The sequence below is a fragment of the Bufo gargarizans genome, chromosome 2 (assembly GCF_014858855.1).
Source record: "Bufo gargarizans isolate SCDJY-AF-19 chromosome 2, ASM1485885v1, whole genome shotgun sequence".
NCBI lineage: Eukaryota > Metazoa > Chordata > Amphibia > Anura > Bufonidae > Bufo > Bufo gargarizans.
Genome location: NC_058081.1, coordinates 136,998,584 through 137,014,236, shown reverse-complemented (window position 1 = coordinate 137,014,236; position 15,653 = coordinate 136,998,584). Strand labels below are relative to the sequence as shown.

The window sequence follows — 15,653 nt, the reverse complement described above, 5'->3', positions numbered from 1 at the left end:
TAAATCCATATCAAAACTACTGTAAAAAACACACCAGCCCAAAAAAAAAAAAAAACGCTTAAAAAAAAAAAAAGCTGCTGCGGATTCTGCATCTGCTTTTTTTTCAGCACAGAAAATACTCTATGTGGACATACCCTTAAGAAGGTTGTCCCACCATTAGAAGTTAATCTGTGTATTAGACTCTACTCACCTCCATAGGACTGCCAAAGAGAAGCAGAGCACCATTATGCATGCATGATAATGGATCCTGTTCTCGTGATTGTGAGGGTCCCAGCGGTCAGACCTCCACCGATCAGATACTTGTCACCTATCCTGTTGAAAGGTGATAAGTACTTATAGTGGGACAACTTAAAGGGGTAGTCCATGATTAAAAAAACATGGCTGCTTTCTTCCTAAAACAGCACCACCCCTGTCCCTAGGTTGTGTCTAGAATTGTAGCTTGTCTCTATTGGAGTCAATGAGACAGAGCTGCAATACCACATACAACCTGTGGACAGGGGTGCTGTTTTTGGAAGAATGCAGCCACATTTTTCTAATCCTAGACAACCCAACTAGTAGGCAAATTAAATGATACCTTTGTTAGCTAATAGTAAAGAATAGATAAAATGTACTCAAAAATAATTTTCTCACTGGATCTAGCCATATACGTTTTATTAACAGGTGATGAGAACATCTTCTACCTCCAGTATTTTTTCTATTGATGGGGTCACCCCTCATAAATATCCTTCATATTTGTAAACTTTTGACCTGGGAAGTGTAGTGTATCAAACTCTCTCTATGAAATATGCCTCCTGCCGTTCTGGATCACATTATATAACTCGACTTGACATCTGAATAGAATGTAACCTGCTCAGTGTTGATGGCTATTTTACTTCTAAATGCTTGGTTGGTCAAAAACAAAAGGAATGAAGACAGACACGCACGATTTTAATACCATAACCTCGGTTTTAATGAATAGTAGTGAAAATGGGCATCAGTCTATGCCAGCTTAATAGAGCGGATTCAGCTGTACTGTACCTGGCTGAAGACTGGAATAATAAGAAGAACCAAAAGCGCGCACAGAGCAGCCAAACAATGATGTGCCAACCTGTAAGGGATAAAAGACCCAGTAAGTAAATGAAGACAGACGACTGATAATACAATTATTGCATCATTTTTTACAAAAATAGGAGGTGAATGCGTCAGAGAAATGTAAGAAGACTTTTTGTAATTTTGACAGGTAAAATACCTGCAGTGGGCACCGTGCAAGATTATTGCAGAACGTACCTAAGTGATCTGTTCTCATTAAAGGGGTATTCCCACTTCATTAAATAGGGTTACATTAAATCATTGCCCCCCACTGAACATTTATTATACATGTAATTAAAAAAAAACATACCATTCGGCATAAAAATGCTCCTTTCACTCCCCTTTGTTTATGCTGGTATCCCATTGATACGGCCACATCTCGCCGGCCGCATCCATGGGCCGCGCCTGCGCACCACATCCTAACCTATCCAGCGGCCGGCCTATGCTGTAAAACGTGAACGCGCACGTCTTCAGCAGTATCGGGCGGCCAGTCAGCGGAAGTAGAGATGGGAAGTTCGGACCTGTACACACAGAGCTCCGCTACATGCTATACTAATGCCCCCCCGGATGGACTTGTCTGGCAGGGACTCGGTGACATGATTCTTTTAAAGAGGACCTTTACTAGTTTAAAAACTAACTATATCAGTGGGCAGAGCGGCGCCCAGGGGTCCCCCTGGGAGTCCAGGCTATGAGCTGTGCGCTGCGATTGGCCAGCGCTGCAGCAAGGGACAACCCTAATACAAAAACTCCGCCCAGTACAACAGAGGGAGCTGCAGACACCGGAGCCTATACCGGGCGAACGGAGCGGCGCCCAGACATACTAGTAAGTGCAGGGGGACCCCTGGGCGCCGCTCTGCCCACTGATATAGTTAGTTTTTAGTTTTTAAACTAGTGAAAGGTCCTCTTTAACTCAAAGAATCAAGTGAGTCTCTGACTCATTCGATTCTTTTAACTAATAAACTCTCAGACGATTCTGAGTCCCTGCACGACTCCCCCTGTGCAGTTGCTTGCTGAGTGATTGATAGCAATCCACACCAGGGGAGATGAGCTTCACAGACACTGCCGGGAGCCAGTCAGCCTGATGACTCACACTATTCACATGAACGAGCACGCAGGACTCAGCTTTCAGTGTGAGGTCATAAGGAGGCGTGGCCAGCCTTCACTCTACCTGCCTAAGCCAGCCCAGCTTTAGAAGCAGAAAACAAGGAAGTGAATTCTGCTGTAACTGCAGCTCAGGCTGATTTAGCAAAATGGGAAAAACCCTTTAAATGGGGTTGTCCAGTAGAAATACCTAATTAAGTTTGTGTAAGAAATGTAAATGATAAATATACTTTATTAATCAAAGGTTCACCCATCTCCCACTGCCAGCCCTAAAGCTCATGAAACACTGCTGTCGCTCCCTAGATCTTTGTAGTTGTAAAGGTGTTACATGTTGGCCAATGGGAAATTATTAAATGCCCTACAAATACTATGTTTTTTGTAGTAGTGTTTTAAGTTTCCTATAGTTTTTTGTGCCGTGTGCATTCTCTGGTGTGGATTTTTTTCAGGCATTTTCCCATAAAAATGCTCTATAAGAAAAACAAATATTAGAAATAAAACCTTAAAGGGGTCGGCCACTTTTTAACATGATTATGTGGCAATTATTAATATAGTCTTTGTTGAAATTCCTTTGTCATTTTCTATATTTCATAAGGTTTGCCCCCTTGTTTGCCAAGTCTACTGTACTGTCCACACAGAGGTCCGGTCTATAAAATGGCTGCTGATGGAGGGTCTTGGGAACAGGCAAATCACCTCCATGTGACGTCTCCTCCTTTCAAATACATGCACCTGCCATCTGTACTTGAAATGGTGGGAGTTTAGTGCACGTGTAGTGTGTTTGAATAAAGAAAACACCACATGGAGTTGATTTGCCTGGTCACATGACCCTCCATCAGTAGCCATCTTATGGACAGGATCTCTGTGTTGACAAATTTACCTTACAAGGGGACATGGCTAATGAAATATAGCAAACAGCACAGAATATCAACAAAGGCTATATTAGCTAATGCAATATAGTCATCTTACCTACACATTGGTCACATGTAGCCAGAAAGTGGCCGACCCCTTTAAGTAAAACATGGTGTGCTTAAAAAAAACACCACCGCCAAAAAAGCCTGTAAAAATGCAGATAAGGTCCAGAATAAAACTGTGTGGCAGCACCCAGAAAGGTATGTTAATGGCCTTATTAACACATACCCTGTATTCCTTTAAGCAGATGGGTATTTCGCAGACAATGTACAAACCTATTTAATACTTTGACATAAACTATAGGTTGATATATCTATATCATGCACACATTTGCCGCTTGATTAACCTATTGGATGGGTCTATTAGCTGATGCACCATATGGAGTATCTAAATATATTTTCCTTGCTCTGTGTATTGTTATACTTGAGAAACACTGCATATTTCATTATGCTGGCTTAGAAACATTTATTGGAAGTATAAAATACTATTTCTGGTATATCGGTATATAGTCTGCAGATGAGTGAGCATGGAAGCATCTGGAAACGTAAAATCCTGGTCACTTCCCTGCTCTACTCATTCCTGCTTCTAAACTTATATTAGTGATATGCTGACCATGCTGTATAAGAGAAGCTCTGGAAATCAATTGTACGTATGTGTATTTTACCAGAAAATGTATTATTAGCAGTTATCTTAGCATATGTAGCTCAAAACATGCTGGTAGAGTGAAGCCCTTATTAACTCTGTCAGCCCAGAGATGTTTAAAGATATCACTTAACCTCAGTTCCTGTAATTCCCCGCCATAACAGCCTATTAGATTGACTACACATGAAAGAAATAGTCCTGATTGGAGAGATTAGGCGCTAAAGCAAGTACATGAAAAGACGTGTACTTTGTGGTTGCATGAAAGACTGACAAGTTGATGCTATGGTGTCATGAAGGCCCTCTGGACAGGAACCATTTAAAACCTTTAATTCCACTAAAAAAGCATTAAATGCTCAGAGAACGATGCTGGAAAGTTTTATGTTACATGGTATGACAGACATTTCCACCTCCTACTTCAATTCTGCCATAATATCACTCAACTGAATTTTCCCAGTTCCTATTACAATAAAGCTTTGATGTCCATCACACATGTATCGATTTCCAACCAATACACCTTACGCTTCTGCAATTACTGGGATAAGAACGTGGCTCACACAATGATACCTCAATAATCCTATACACCAGGGCATCACTTATGAGAAGATACCAGATATGTTTATGATGAAAGCTAAAGTGACATGTCCTCCTTGACCTGTCCTAGAGTTCAGCTTTGAAATCTTATCAGAACCAGATGTGACTTTTCAATTCTCTCCCTCTCTGAAATCACACTACCCCAACCTCATTTCCTAAGAAACATCAACACCTCTCTTTAATTGTCATTAGTCTGTGAGTAAAGACTTATCTGGGATGTGTACAAACTACAAAGACATATACAGTTGCAAGAAAAAGTATGTGAAACCTTTGGAATTATATGGATTTCTGCATAAATTGGTCATAAAATGTGATCTGATCTTCATCTAAGTCACAACAATAGACAATCACAGTCTGCTTAAACTAATAACACACAAATCATTAAATGTTACCATGTTTTTATTGAACACACCATGTAAACATTCACAGTGCAGGTGGAAAAAGTATGTGAACCCTTGGATTTAATAACTGGTTGAACCTCCTTTGGCAGCAATAACTTCAACCAAACATTTCCTGTAGTTGCAGATCAGACGTGCACAACGGTCAGGAGTAATTCTTGACCATTCCTCTTTACAGAACTGTTTCAGTTCAGCAATATTCTTGGGATGTCTGGTGTGAATCGCTTTCTTGAGGTCATGCCACAGCATCTCAATCGGGTTGAGGTCATGACTGGGCCACTCCAGAAGGCGTATTTTCTTCTGTTTAAGCGATTCTGTTGTTGATTTACTTCTATGCTTTAGGTCGTTGTCCTGTTGCAACACCCATCTTCTGTTGAGCTTCAGCTGGTGGACAGATGACCTTAAGAATCCTGCAAAATGTCTGGATAAACTTGGAAATTCATTTTTCCTTCGATGATAGCAATTTGTCCAGGCCCTGATGCAGCAAAGCAGCTCCAAACCATGATGCTCCCACCACCATACTTCACAGTTGGGATGAGGTTTTGATGTTGGTGTGCTGTGCCTCTTTCTCCACACATAGGGCCAGATTTATCATTACTCTGACAGCTCACTCCACTTTCACATATGGCTAAAGTCAGTTTTGGCTAAGTCAGATTTATGATCGGCCCTTTAAGACTGTGATAAATGTGGTTTGACAGTAGCAGTTTATTCGTCAGTAAACGGCTTTACAAAAATCGTGCGTCTTTACAAAAAATTTGCATGTTCTTTTAAAAAGTCACATAAGATAAGCATGGTCCGCACTGGAGTGATTAGTGATTTTGCAAATTTTTTAGCGACTTTTTAAATTGTCACAATAGTAAATCTGTTTAGAGATTCATTTACATAAGAAAACACGAACACTTTCAGAAAACTGTCGAGCATAGTGCAGAGCCAATAAAAGTCGAAAGATTTTGCGCAGTTTAAGCGATTGCGCAAAAATTTGCAGCTTTTTCATTCCATTATTCTGACTTGAGCTAATGATAAATCTTGCCCATAGTGTTGTGTGTTTCTTCCAAACAACTCAACTTTGGTTTCATCTGTCCACAGAATATTTTGCCAGTACTGCTGTGGAACATCCAGGTGCTCTTGTGCAAACTGTAAACGTGCAGCAATGTTTTTTTTTGGACAGCAGTGGCTTCCTCTGTAGTATCCTCCCATGAAATCCATTCTTGTTTAGTGTTTTACGTATCGTAGATTCGCTAACAGGGATGCCAGCATATGCCAGAGACTTTTGTAAGTCTTTAGCTGACACTCTAGGATTCTTCTTCACCTCATTGAGCAGTCTGCACTGTGCTCTTGCAGTCATCTTTACAGGACGGCCACTCCTAGGGAGAGTAGCAGCAGTGCTGAACTTTCTTCATTTATAGACAATTTGTCTTACCGTGGACTGATGAACAGCAAGGCTTTTGGAGATACTTTTATAACCCTTTCCAGCTTTATGCAAGTCAACAATTCTTAATCATGGGTCTTCTGAGAGCTCTTTTGTGTGAGGCATCATTCACATCAGGCAATGTTTCTTGTGAAAAGCAAAACCAGAACTGGTGTGTGTTTTTTATAGGGCAGGGCAGCTGTAACCAACACCTCCAATCTCATCTCATTGATTGGACTCCAGTTGGCTGACACCTCACTCCAATTAGCTCTTGGAGATGTCATTAGTCTAGGGCAGGGATGTCAAACTCGTGGCCCTCCAGCTGTTGCAAAACTACAACTCCCATCATGCCTGGGCATACTACAGCTATCAGGGAATGATGGGTGTTGTAGTTTTGCAACATCTGGAGGGCCATGAGTTTGACATCCATGGTCTAGGGGTTCACATACTTTTTCCACCTGCACTGTGAATGTTTACATGGTGTGTTCAATAAAAACATGGTAACATTTAATTATTTGTGTGTTATTCGTTTAAGCAGGCTGTGATTGTCTATTGTGACTTAGATGAAGGTCAGATCACATTCTATGACCAATTTGTGCAGAAATCCATATCATTCCAAATGTTCACATTTTTCTTGCAACTTATATTAACACCATGGCCAGCAAATAATCAATCAATCTTGCGCCACTAATGTGGTCCCTGAACTCAGCATTCATAAACTGAAATGTAACCATCAGTATATTAGAGCTAGAAAGTGTTCCTTTAGGTTTGCTAGTTACAATTCCCCAGGTAAAATGCCAAGAGAGACTCCAAGCCAAAAGGACATACGAGCTTGAAAATGGTCCTGCATAAAAGTTGCCTTTTGGTAAAAAAATAAATAAAATAGATGTAGGTAATAAGTCTTTATAGGTTTGAGTCTCATACTTTGGCCCCTAACAGAACCAGACACAGTGGCAGCATAACAAACAAAGCTAGGCACAGTACTCATAAAACAGTCAAGCATTTTGCCACCATAGTAGAGCCAGGTGCAATCAGGGGCGGACTGGAAACTTAAAGTGGCCCTGGAAAAAATACTAAAAGTTGCCCCATTTTGAAGTTGGGTCCACATTGATGGAACAAAGGGCCAGCTAAACTATATTGTGGCATATTATAAAATCCAAACAGAGCCAAATACCACAGTCCATTGCAAAATACTGCCATCAACAGCATAAAATACATCCCCAAAAACTTCCACTGGCCGGCTGTGAGGAGGGCTTAGGCGGCGTCGAGGGAAATTTGACTATAATGTCTATGGCCAATAAGCCCCTGGGTGCAATGATACAATTACATGTGACTGGCATATAAGGAAGAAGATATCTACATGGAGAATAGTACATCTAGAGAAACTATAATGTATTACTTCACATACTTAAAAGTTTGTTGGTGTTTTCTTTATTATTGCATTCAACTTTTTGGGTAGTGCTGATTAAAAAAAAATTGTCAACAATTTTTTCTGTACAGCCTTCAGTTTTTACTGATTAGGACGTCACTGGCCTAGGAAGAAGCTGTGACTGTCACCAGAGTGATGGGACCTCAACAGCTGATCAGCAGGGGTGCCGGGAGTTGGACCTCCACCGATCAGATACTGATGACCTATCCATCGGTTTAAAACACTTGGACAACCCCTATATTCATGCACAGTGTTTCAAAGAGTTAAAGAGCGAATTGTAGTGTGTTGGTCAATTGACAACCTCCTGCTGGTTTATGGCCTTTGTTTTAAGAGACTGAAGATAATCCTTTGTTAAAGGGGTTATCCATCCACGATGCTAGGGAGGCTTGTTTCAGTCGCATGCCTGCAGTCGCATTTTAGGGGTTGGATAACCCATTTAACCATCTTACTGGGTAAAAGAAATATAGAGTATATGTGTTTTCCCAGAGAAGGTTTTAAAAAAAAAACACCTGGATATGAGTGGTGGAGAGTCTGTGAGACTGGGGCCATACTATAACATGAGAAGTTAAATCACAGCTCCCTGGATAAAGGACATGAACTGAATGCCAAGTTGCTAACCGATAGGAATACCTGAACCCCATCTTTTAGCAACATGAGTGTAATTTTTATGTAATTCCCTTTGTATTGTTACTTTCTGTAACCTTAACTTGTATGCACTGCTGTTAAATCATATTAAACAGTTAACTTTGATAGCTGCTGTGTTGTCCTGTTCATAGAACCTGGTGTAAAGCAGTGTATTGCCTCAGCTGCAGAATACCAGGGAGTGGTGCCCTCTGTAGTTGCTGCTGCATGGGTGAGAATATGATCCTAGCAGCGGGTAAGGGTGGGGTCCCATAAAATAAAGTAAAGTATCCAGTTTTTTACAGCCTTGAGTAGTCTAGGGGTAGCCCTTGGTATTGACCCACAGGGAAGCAAGCATAGGCGGAGCAAAGGAGTGAAAGGTGGTGTCAGGTGTAATGTGTCTTGCCCTTTAAATGAATTTTTATGAACTCTCAAGGGACCAGGGGTCCACTCAGATTTCAATGAGAAGGAACAGTCTGCAGACTCAACAATGAAGAAAAAAATAAAAATAAAATTCACCCAAATGTGTCCCCAGTCTTTAAACTGAAAAATTAAATTTTACCATCCTAATGATTACACTGCCAACAACAGGTAGAAACCACTAAAGACTTCTTCCAATGTCATCTTTCCTGTTTTTTACAATGATATTTCCTAGGCAGCTAATGTGCACGTAGCCCCAGTGTGGTTACATAGAGGTGACTACATGACTTGCGCTTACAATGGATAATAATAGAAAGTTCCCTTTGCTTATACAACTAATAAGTCAACATCAACGTTACTATTTTAAATCTGATTTGCGAGATTTTGTGTTTGCACCGTGTCACAAGTGACAAGGTGTGTATTTCTGTAGACAGATCAATCATCTTTCTCACCTCTATAGGAGTATGTGTTCCCCTGCCAAGATAATGCAAACAAGACCAAAAAGCCGAGTATTCTGCAATGTCTACATTCCTGTGAAGTGATAACCAGGCAGATAGCAAACATGTGGCTTCTAATCCCTGAAATAATGGTGATAAAAACTGTCGGGATCTGTTGTTGTCTATCCTGTTGTGACCTCGCGATCTGGTTTCTTGAATATATTGTCCTACAATTAAGTAAGTAGTCTACTACAGGGTTCCTCAACTCCGGTCCTCAGGGCCCACCTGTCAGCCATGTTTTATGGATTTCCTTAGTATTGAGCAGGTTATATAATTAGTGTCAGTGCTTTAGGACTTGCCACAGGTATTCGTTCTGTGGGATCAAATCATGACCTGTAGGTGGGCCCTGAGGACCGGAGTTGAGTAACACTGGTCTACTACACTGAAACTTCCCCAAGAGACCACCCCACCCTTCCAGACCCATTTTTCAGTTATCAATCTTCATACCAATTGTACACTATGGATGTTTCCCTCTACAGGCAGACCATCTTCATATCCAACCAAAGACCACATTTTTTTGCTATTATTTTTTTTAGGGAAACCCCTTTGAAGAGCCCACACATTGGACTTACATATGTAAGTCACCAGACTGGAGTGAGCTGGAGCTGGCAGAAGTTGGCAGTGAGGTGGGCAAATGAAGACAGAGCCAGGCTGGTGATCAAGAATCAGAGGGGGCCATGCTGGCAACTGGGAATGAGAAGGGATCCACACTAGACTAGAAATAAAAGGAAAGCTATGCTGAGGACCATGAATGAGGGGTAGTGCCAAGGTGGGGACTAAGAACCAGAGGGGAGCCACCCTCGAGACCCATATTTAGATGACTGCTATGCTGGTTACCAGAAATTAAAGGGGTGCCATGCAGGAAACCAAGAATGATGAGGCTATCTTGAACTGGGGAAGGAAGAAAAATTCTAAGTTTTGTCAAAGTTAGAGAAAATTCATGTAGCAAAACTGTAGCACAAATGTTTCAATTGTCTCATTCATGAGAATGGGTCTTGCAGAAATCTATGCGTTTGCTTCCCAAACAACTCCATGAAACAAATGTATAACATAATATATCCTAGTACACAAGTTGTAGTAAACTGAAACTTGCATGTGTTTCACTATACCACAACCGTCCATAGACAAATGTGATGCAATGTAAGGGTGGAGCTCCATCTTGGAGTCCCTTCCAATGCATATTAGAAAATTATAGGAAAATTATAGGACTAAGCAATTTCCTGGAACATATCTGTCACCAAAATTGCTTCCTTAACAAAGAGAAAACATTTAATTAACAGAGTAGTATTCAAAGTCCCCATCAATGCCATCAGAGCACCATCACCAACATAATGTGCCACTGTGCTCTTTCATATGGGCAAACATATGTGTTAGTGCCATAAAGAAGACTCAACATACCAATAATACCAAAAGATCAGCAATATAAAACAAAATAAGGTATAAAAATAAGGGCCCAACTTTGGCAATGTAATATGAACAGGGCATAATAGTAACAAGAAGTGTGATTGACTAAGGAAAGGTTGCTGCTCCTCCTTGCACATTCTGACTATAATTTTGAACTCTACATACAACCATTTTGTACCAGGTCAGCTGTGATCGCAACAATTACAGTATGTGACATCAAAATTAGCAACAGTCACATTTACATGTAGAAACTTCATATCTTTGTCAGTCATTCTGTACTTCTGTTCATAGGAAGAGAAATACAAGTGCAAGCCAACAATGTGATAGACACCAGCAATGCTTGATAAACCCCATTGGGGTCCATTGGGTTTCTATCATAGTGCCAATCATTTTACCAAACTAGCCAGCATGCTGCTCTACAAACAAAAGGGCCAGCACTTTTGACAGAATCTACAACAAAGGCTCCTAAGAGAGTCTCCAACACATATGTGAATGAAGCCTGGCATGAGATTTTCAAGCAACTGCTGCCATAAGAGGAAATGTATTATGACTGGCGTTTCTATTGCTAGTTGTAGTATGAAAAGTCACTGGTGTGCAATGCACCAGAATTATTAAGAGGCAGGACTATAATTGTGGTGCATCCACGGGAGGGCTGTGCAGCAGAAATTAAATTTACACTAGAAAACATTAGAAAAGTGTCAGAAAATAAAACCTGCACTGCTTAGAAGAAAAGCACTGTATACGGTAATTAACAGTTGTGTTCCATGTTGAGGAGTGTACTACTGTACTACTTCTAGAGACTGGCATCACTTAAACAGTACAACAATTTTAATACATGCCCCCATAAATCAACACACAGAAAGTAAAAGGGTACAATCATTTTACCATCTGAAACAGACAATGTAGGGATGTATAAAATCCATAGAATTACAAACGTGATGCCTGTAGACTTTTTCCTGACACTGCCCGAGGCTATAGCTAAATGGAAGATGCACATCGGCATGTTTGGGTTAGAAGTTACATGTTTCCTATTAGGAAAATATGCAAGTGTTAGAACAATATTTCCTGGCTTCATGTTGCATTAACCCCCATCCTTTCAGCTGTACAAAATAATCAACCAATACAGTTTCATTGATGAAGACTTTCCAGTTCTTAAGACATGGCCCCACCTTTTTCCTTCAGACAACGAAAGAAAATAATAATATGGCAAGGTGCTATTAGAAGGATGTTGTAGGTACAATGTAACCGATATACCATTTGCATTATTTATTTATTATTGGAAAATTTAGGGATTCCTTGACTAAGAAATCTCGTAAGGAATATCTTCAAAGGAGTACAGACTACCTCTTTGATCTAATTTGTGATGGAGTTGAAAAAAGCCCAAAGAGTTTATTATCTTTACAACATGTCACTGCTGCATAGGGGTAGCATGCGGTGGCCAGGTATCTTATCTAGTCCCAAGTCTATATGCCCAGAAAAGTCTTTGCATGTACCTGTAGACATTCTTGTAAGATACAACCTTATTAGATTGCAAGGCATGAAAAACAAATGAACAGCTATGCAGTGTGACCCTCCTAATAATTACTAATTAACTTGTATTTTTCATGTTCTGCATCATTTGCCCAGATGTAACCCCTCACACATCTCACTGACATTAGTCATCATTAGTCCCCTGAACTATTGTGTCTTCACAATAGAAGGGAATAAAGGACCAAATTATCCCCGGGAGCTAAGACCTTACAACAAGGCCAATTAAGACCCGGCCACTGAAAGCAGTATTTTGTGTCAGTAAAATTACTCAAATTTAAAGCAGAATGTTTGCACAACATAAATAGCTCATTTCCTTCGTAGAAGACACATGTTGCTTAGCAGACAATAAGAGCACCTGGAGGTACAAGATATAACATGCATCTATTGACCCGAGATGTGAATGGATCCATCATCATGAAGATGATGGTAAGAACTCATTTTTAAAGCTTCCTCTTGACATCCAATGATGACTTGAGGGTGAGCAGAGTTTAAAGCAGGTAATGCAGGTAAAAAGGTCTTTTTAACTGCCCAGTCGATCACTTGGGGTGGGAACAGTGGATACTTTTAACCCTTCATTGCTCTGCTGATTACAGGCCTGCTTGGTCCACTAGCCCACATGCATACACAGACTATTATTTAGCTGTGTATTTAGGTTTGAATGTCGCACAACTAATTCTAACTTAAAGTCAAGATTTAAGTCCATACTTGGTATTAACGTACGGTATAAGGATGTGCAGTACCCCAGTCCCAGGGGGTATCTGCAAATGTTTGGTTTGTAAAGTTTTTTAATGTTTGCACCATATATCAGCAGGTGAATTATGGTTGTCATCAGGAATGGGACTACCCATCCCATTCCTCCTCTCTTTGCAGGAGTGGGCTGGTCCTACTTCTTTCCAGGAGAGGGGAGTGAGGAAACATGTCCTATTGCTCCTGTTCCAAGGGTCTTAGGGACACTATAACTAACTCACCTGTGAGACCAGTACTCCAAAGACTAAAGGTTCCAAAAACTACAGACATCTACAAAACTACAGTCGTGGCCAAAAGTTTTGAGAATGACACAAATATTCGTTTTCACAAAGTTTGCTGGTAAACTGCTTTTAGATCTTTGTTTCAGTTGTTTCTGTGATGTAGTGAAATATAATTACACGCACTTCATACGTTTCAAAGGCTTTTATCGACAATTACATGACATTTATGCAAAGAGTCAGTATTTGCAGTGTTGGCCCTTCTTTTTCAGGACCTCTGCAATTCGACTGGGCATGCTCTCAATCAACTTCTGGGCCAATTCCTGACTGATTACAACCCATTCTTTCATAATCAGTTCTTGGAGTTTGTCAGAATTAGTGGGTTTTTGTTTGTCCACCCACCTCTTGAGGATTGACCACAAGTTCTCAATGGGATTAAGATCTGGGGAGTTTCCAGGCCATGGACCCAAAATGTTAACGTTTTGGTCCCCGAGCCACTTAGTTATCACTTTTGCCTTATGGCACGGTGCTCCATCCTGTTGGAAAATGCATTGTTCTTCACCAAACTGTTGTTGGATTGTTGGAAGAAGTTGCTGTTGGAGGGTGTTTTGGTACCATTCTTTATTCATGGCTGTGTTTTTGGGCAAAATTGTGAGTGAGCCCACTCCCTTGGATGAGAAGCAACCCCACACATGAATGGTCTCAGAATGCTTTACTGTTGGCATGACACAGGACTGATGGTAGCGCTCACCTTTTCTTCTCCGGACAAGCCTTTTTCCTGATGCCCCAAACAATCGGAAAGAGGCTTCATCGGAGAATATGACTTTGCCCCAGTCCTCAGCAGTCCAGTCACCATATTTTCTGCAGAAGATCAATCTGTCGCTGATGTTTTTTTGGAGAGAAGTGGCTTCTTTGCTGCCCTTCTTGACACCAGGCCATCTTCCAAAAGTCTTCGCCTCATTGTGCGTGCAGATGCTCTCACACCTGCCTGCAGGATCCCGCAGCAGAATCCTCTTTAGGAGACGATCCTGGCGCTTGCTGGACTTTCTTGGACGCCCTGAAGCCTTCTTAACAAGAATTGAACCTCTTTCCTTGAAGTTCTTGATGATCCTATAAATTGTTGATTGAGGTGCAATCTTAGTAGCCACAATATCCTTGCTTGTGAAGCCATTTTTATGCAACGCAATGATGGCTGCACGCGTTTCCTTGCAGGTCACCATGGTTAACAATGGAAGAACAATGATTTCAAGCATCACCCTCCTTTTAACAGGTCAAGTCTGCCATTTTAACCCAATCAGCCTGACACAATGATCTCCAGCCTTGTGCTCGTCAACATTCTCACCTGAGTTAACAAGACGATTACTGAAATGATCTCAGCAGGTCCTTTAATGACAGCAATGAAATGCAGTGGAAAGTTTTTTTGGGGATTAAGTTCATTTTCATGGCAAAGAAGGACTATGCAATTCATCTGATCACTCTTCATAACATTCTGGAGTATATGCAAATTGCTATTATAAAAACTTAAGCAGCAACTCCAATTTCCAATATTTATGTAATTCTCAAAACTTTTGGCCACGACTGTACAGTGTTTACAGTCAGCAGTGACCAGCAACCATAGCTATCCAGACCCTGCTGCAGATGAGGGACTATGGCTCTGACACCAATCACCTAGATCCAGACCAGGTCTTCTCATAAAAGCTGGTGTACTTGACACCTACAGCCACAAGTACCAGCATACAGCTGTTAGCCAGTTCAGGAGAGAGACATCAGCAAGACAGCATACCAAAGGTGCCATTATCAATTACTTTGCCAGCCACCATACCTCATCTGGGGAGAGAAATTGCACTGCATACAAATACTGCTGGATGTACTACAAGTCCTATTTTGCACTTTTAGAGACTTTTATTCTTCTACTTCTGTCCGGATTCCTTATACCTCCTTTTCACTGCACCAATCCCCAGGGATCAATGTCCTAAGGGAGCACACCATGACACATCATCTCATTATCTCTACTACTAAACAAAAAGACAATTGTGCATCCTCAAGGGGTATTCCCATCTGTACCATTTATACCATATCTATAGGATATGCCAGAACTATCCGACCGCCTTAGTCCCACCCCTGGGACCTCGTGATGAATGGAAAGCACACAACACGTGCATGGCTTTCTCTATTCACTGCTAGATGACTTCTGAAAATAGCCAAGACCACTTGCATGGCTATTTTAGAAGTCCCATAGCAGTGAATGGAGAAGACGTCACCTTGCATGCCCATCTCCTCATTCACAGCAGGCCCCCGTTGATGAGACGGCACACCCAAGCCCATCCGACATTTATTTATGTGTGTTGAGCCCAGATCACATTTTGGATATTGATGCCGTTTTGGCATTCAGTTTTCTGAAATCTCGTTTTTATGTTAAGCCTTTTTTTATATAATTTTTGTCTTAATTTTCAGGTCACTGTCTTAAAAAAAAAAAAAATCATAAATCGTGCAATTTTCCCTAATAATATGTCAAGACTTCCTGTTCTATATAGGTAATTTTTCAGCAGCCATTGCATTATCATCACAGACAGAATTACAATGACAGGTATCACCTTTATGTAGATAACACAGGATCCACCATTCACAATATCACAGCTTCTCTATTCCCTCCTGACCTTTGCACAGGTCAAA

The 15,653-nt window shown here is 40.9% G+C and overlaps 1 protein-coding gene across 1 annotated transcript in view; it reads right to left on the bottom strand.

Annotated features, from left to right (window-relative positions):
- Positions 1-15,653, bottom strand: part of LOC122927552 (ADAMTS-like protein 5) — a 73,153-nt gene that overhangs the window by 49,931 nt on the left and 7,569 nt on the right. The window contains exon 2 of the mRNA XM_044279491.1: positions 1,018-1,087. Within this exon, the coding sequence (XP_044135426.1) occupies positions 1,018-1,087 (70 nt within the window). The remainder of the gene's footprint in view (positions 1-1,017; positions 1,088-15,653) is intronic.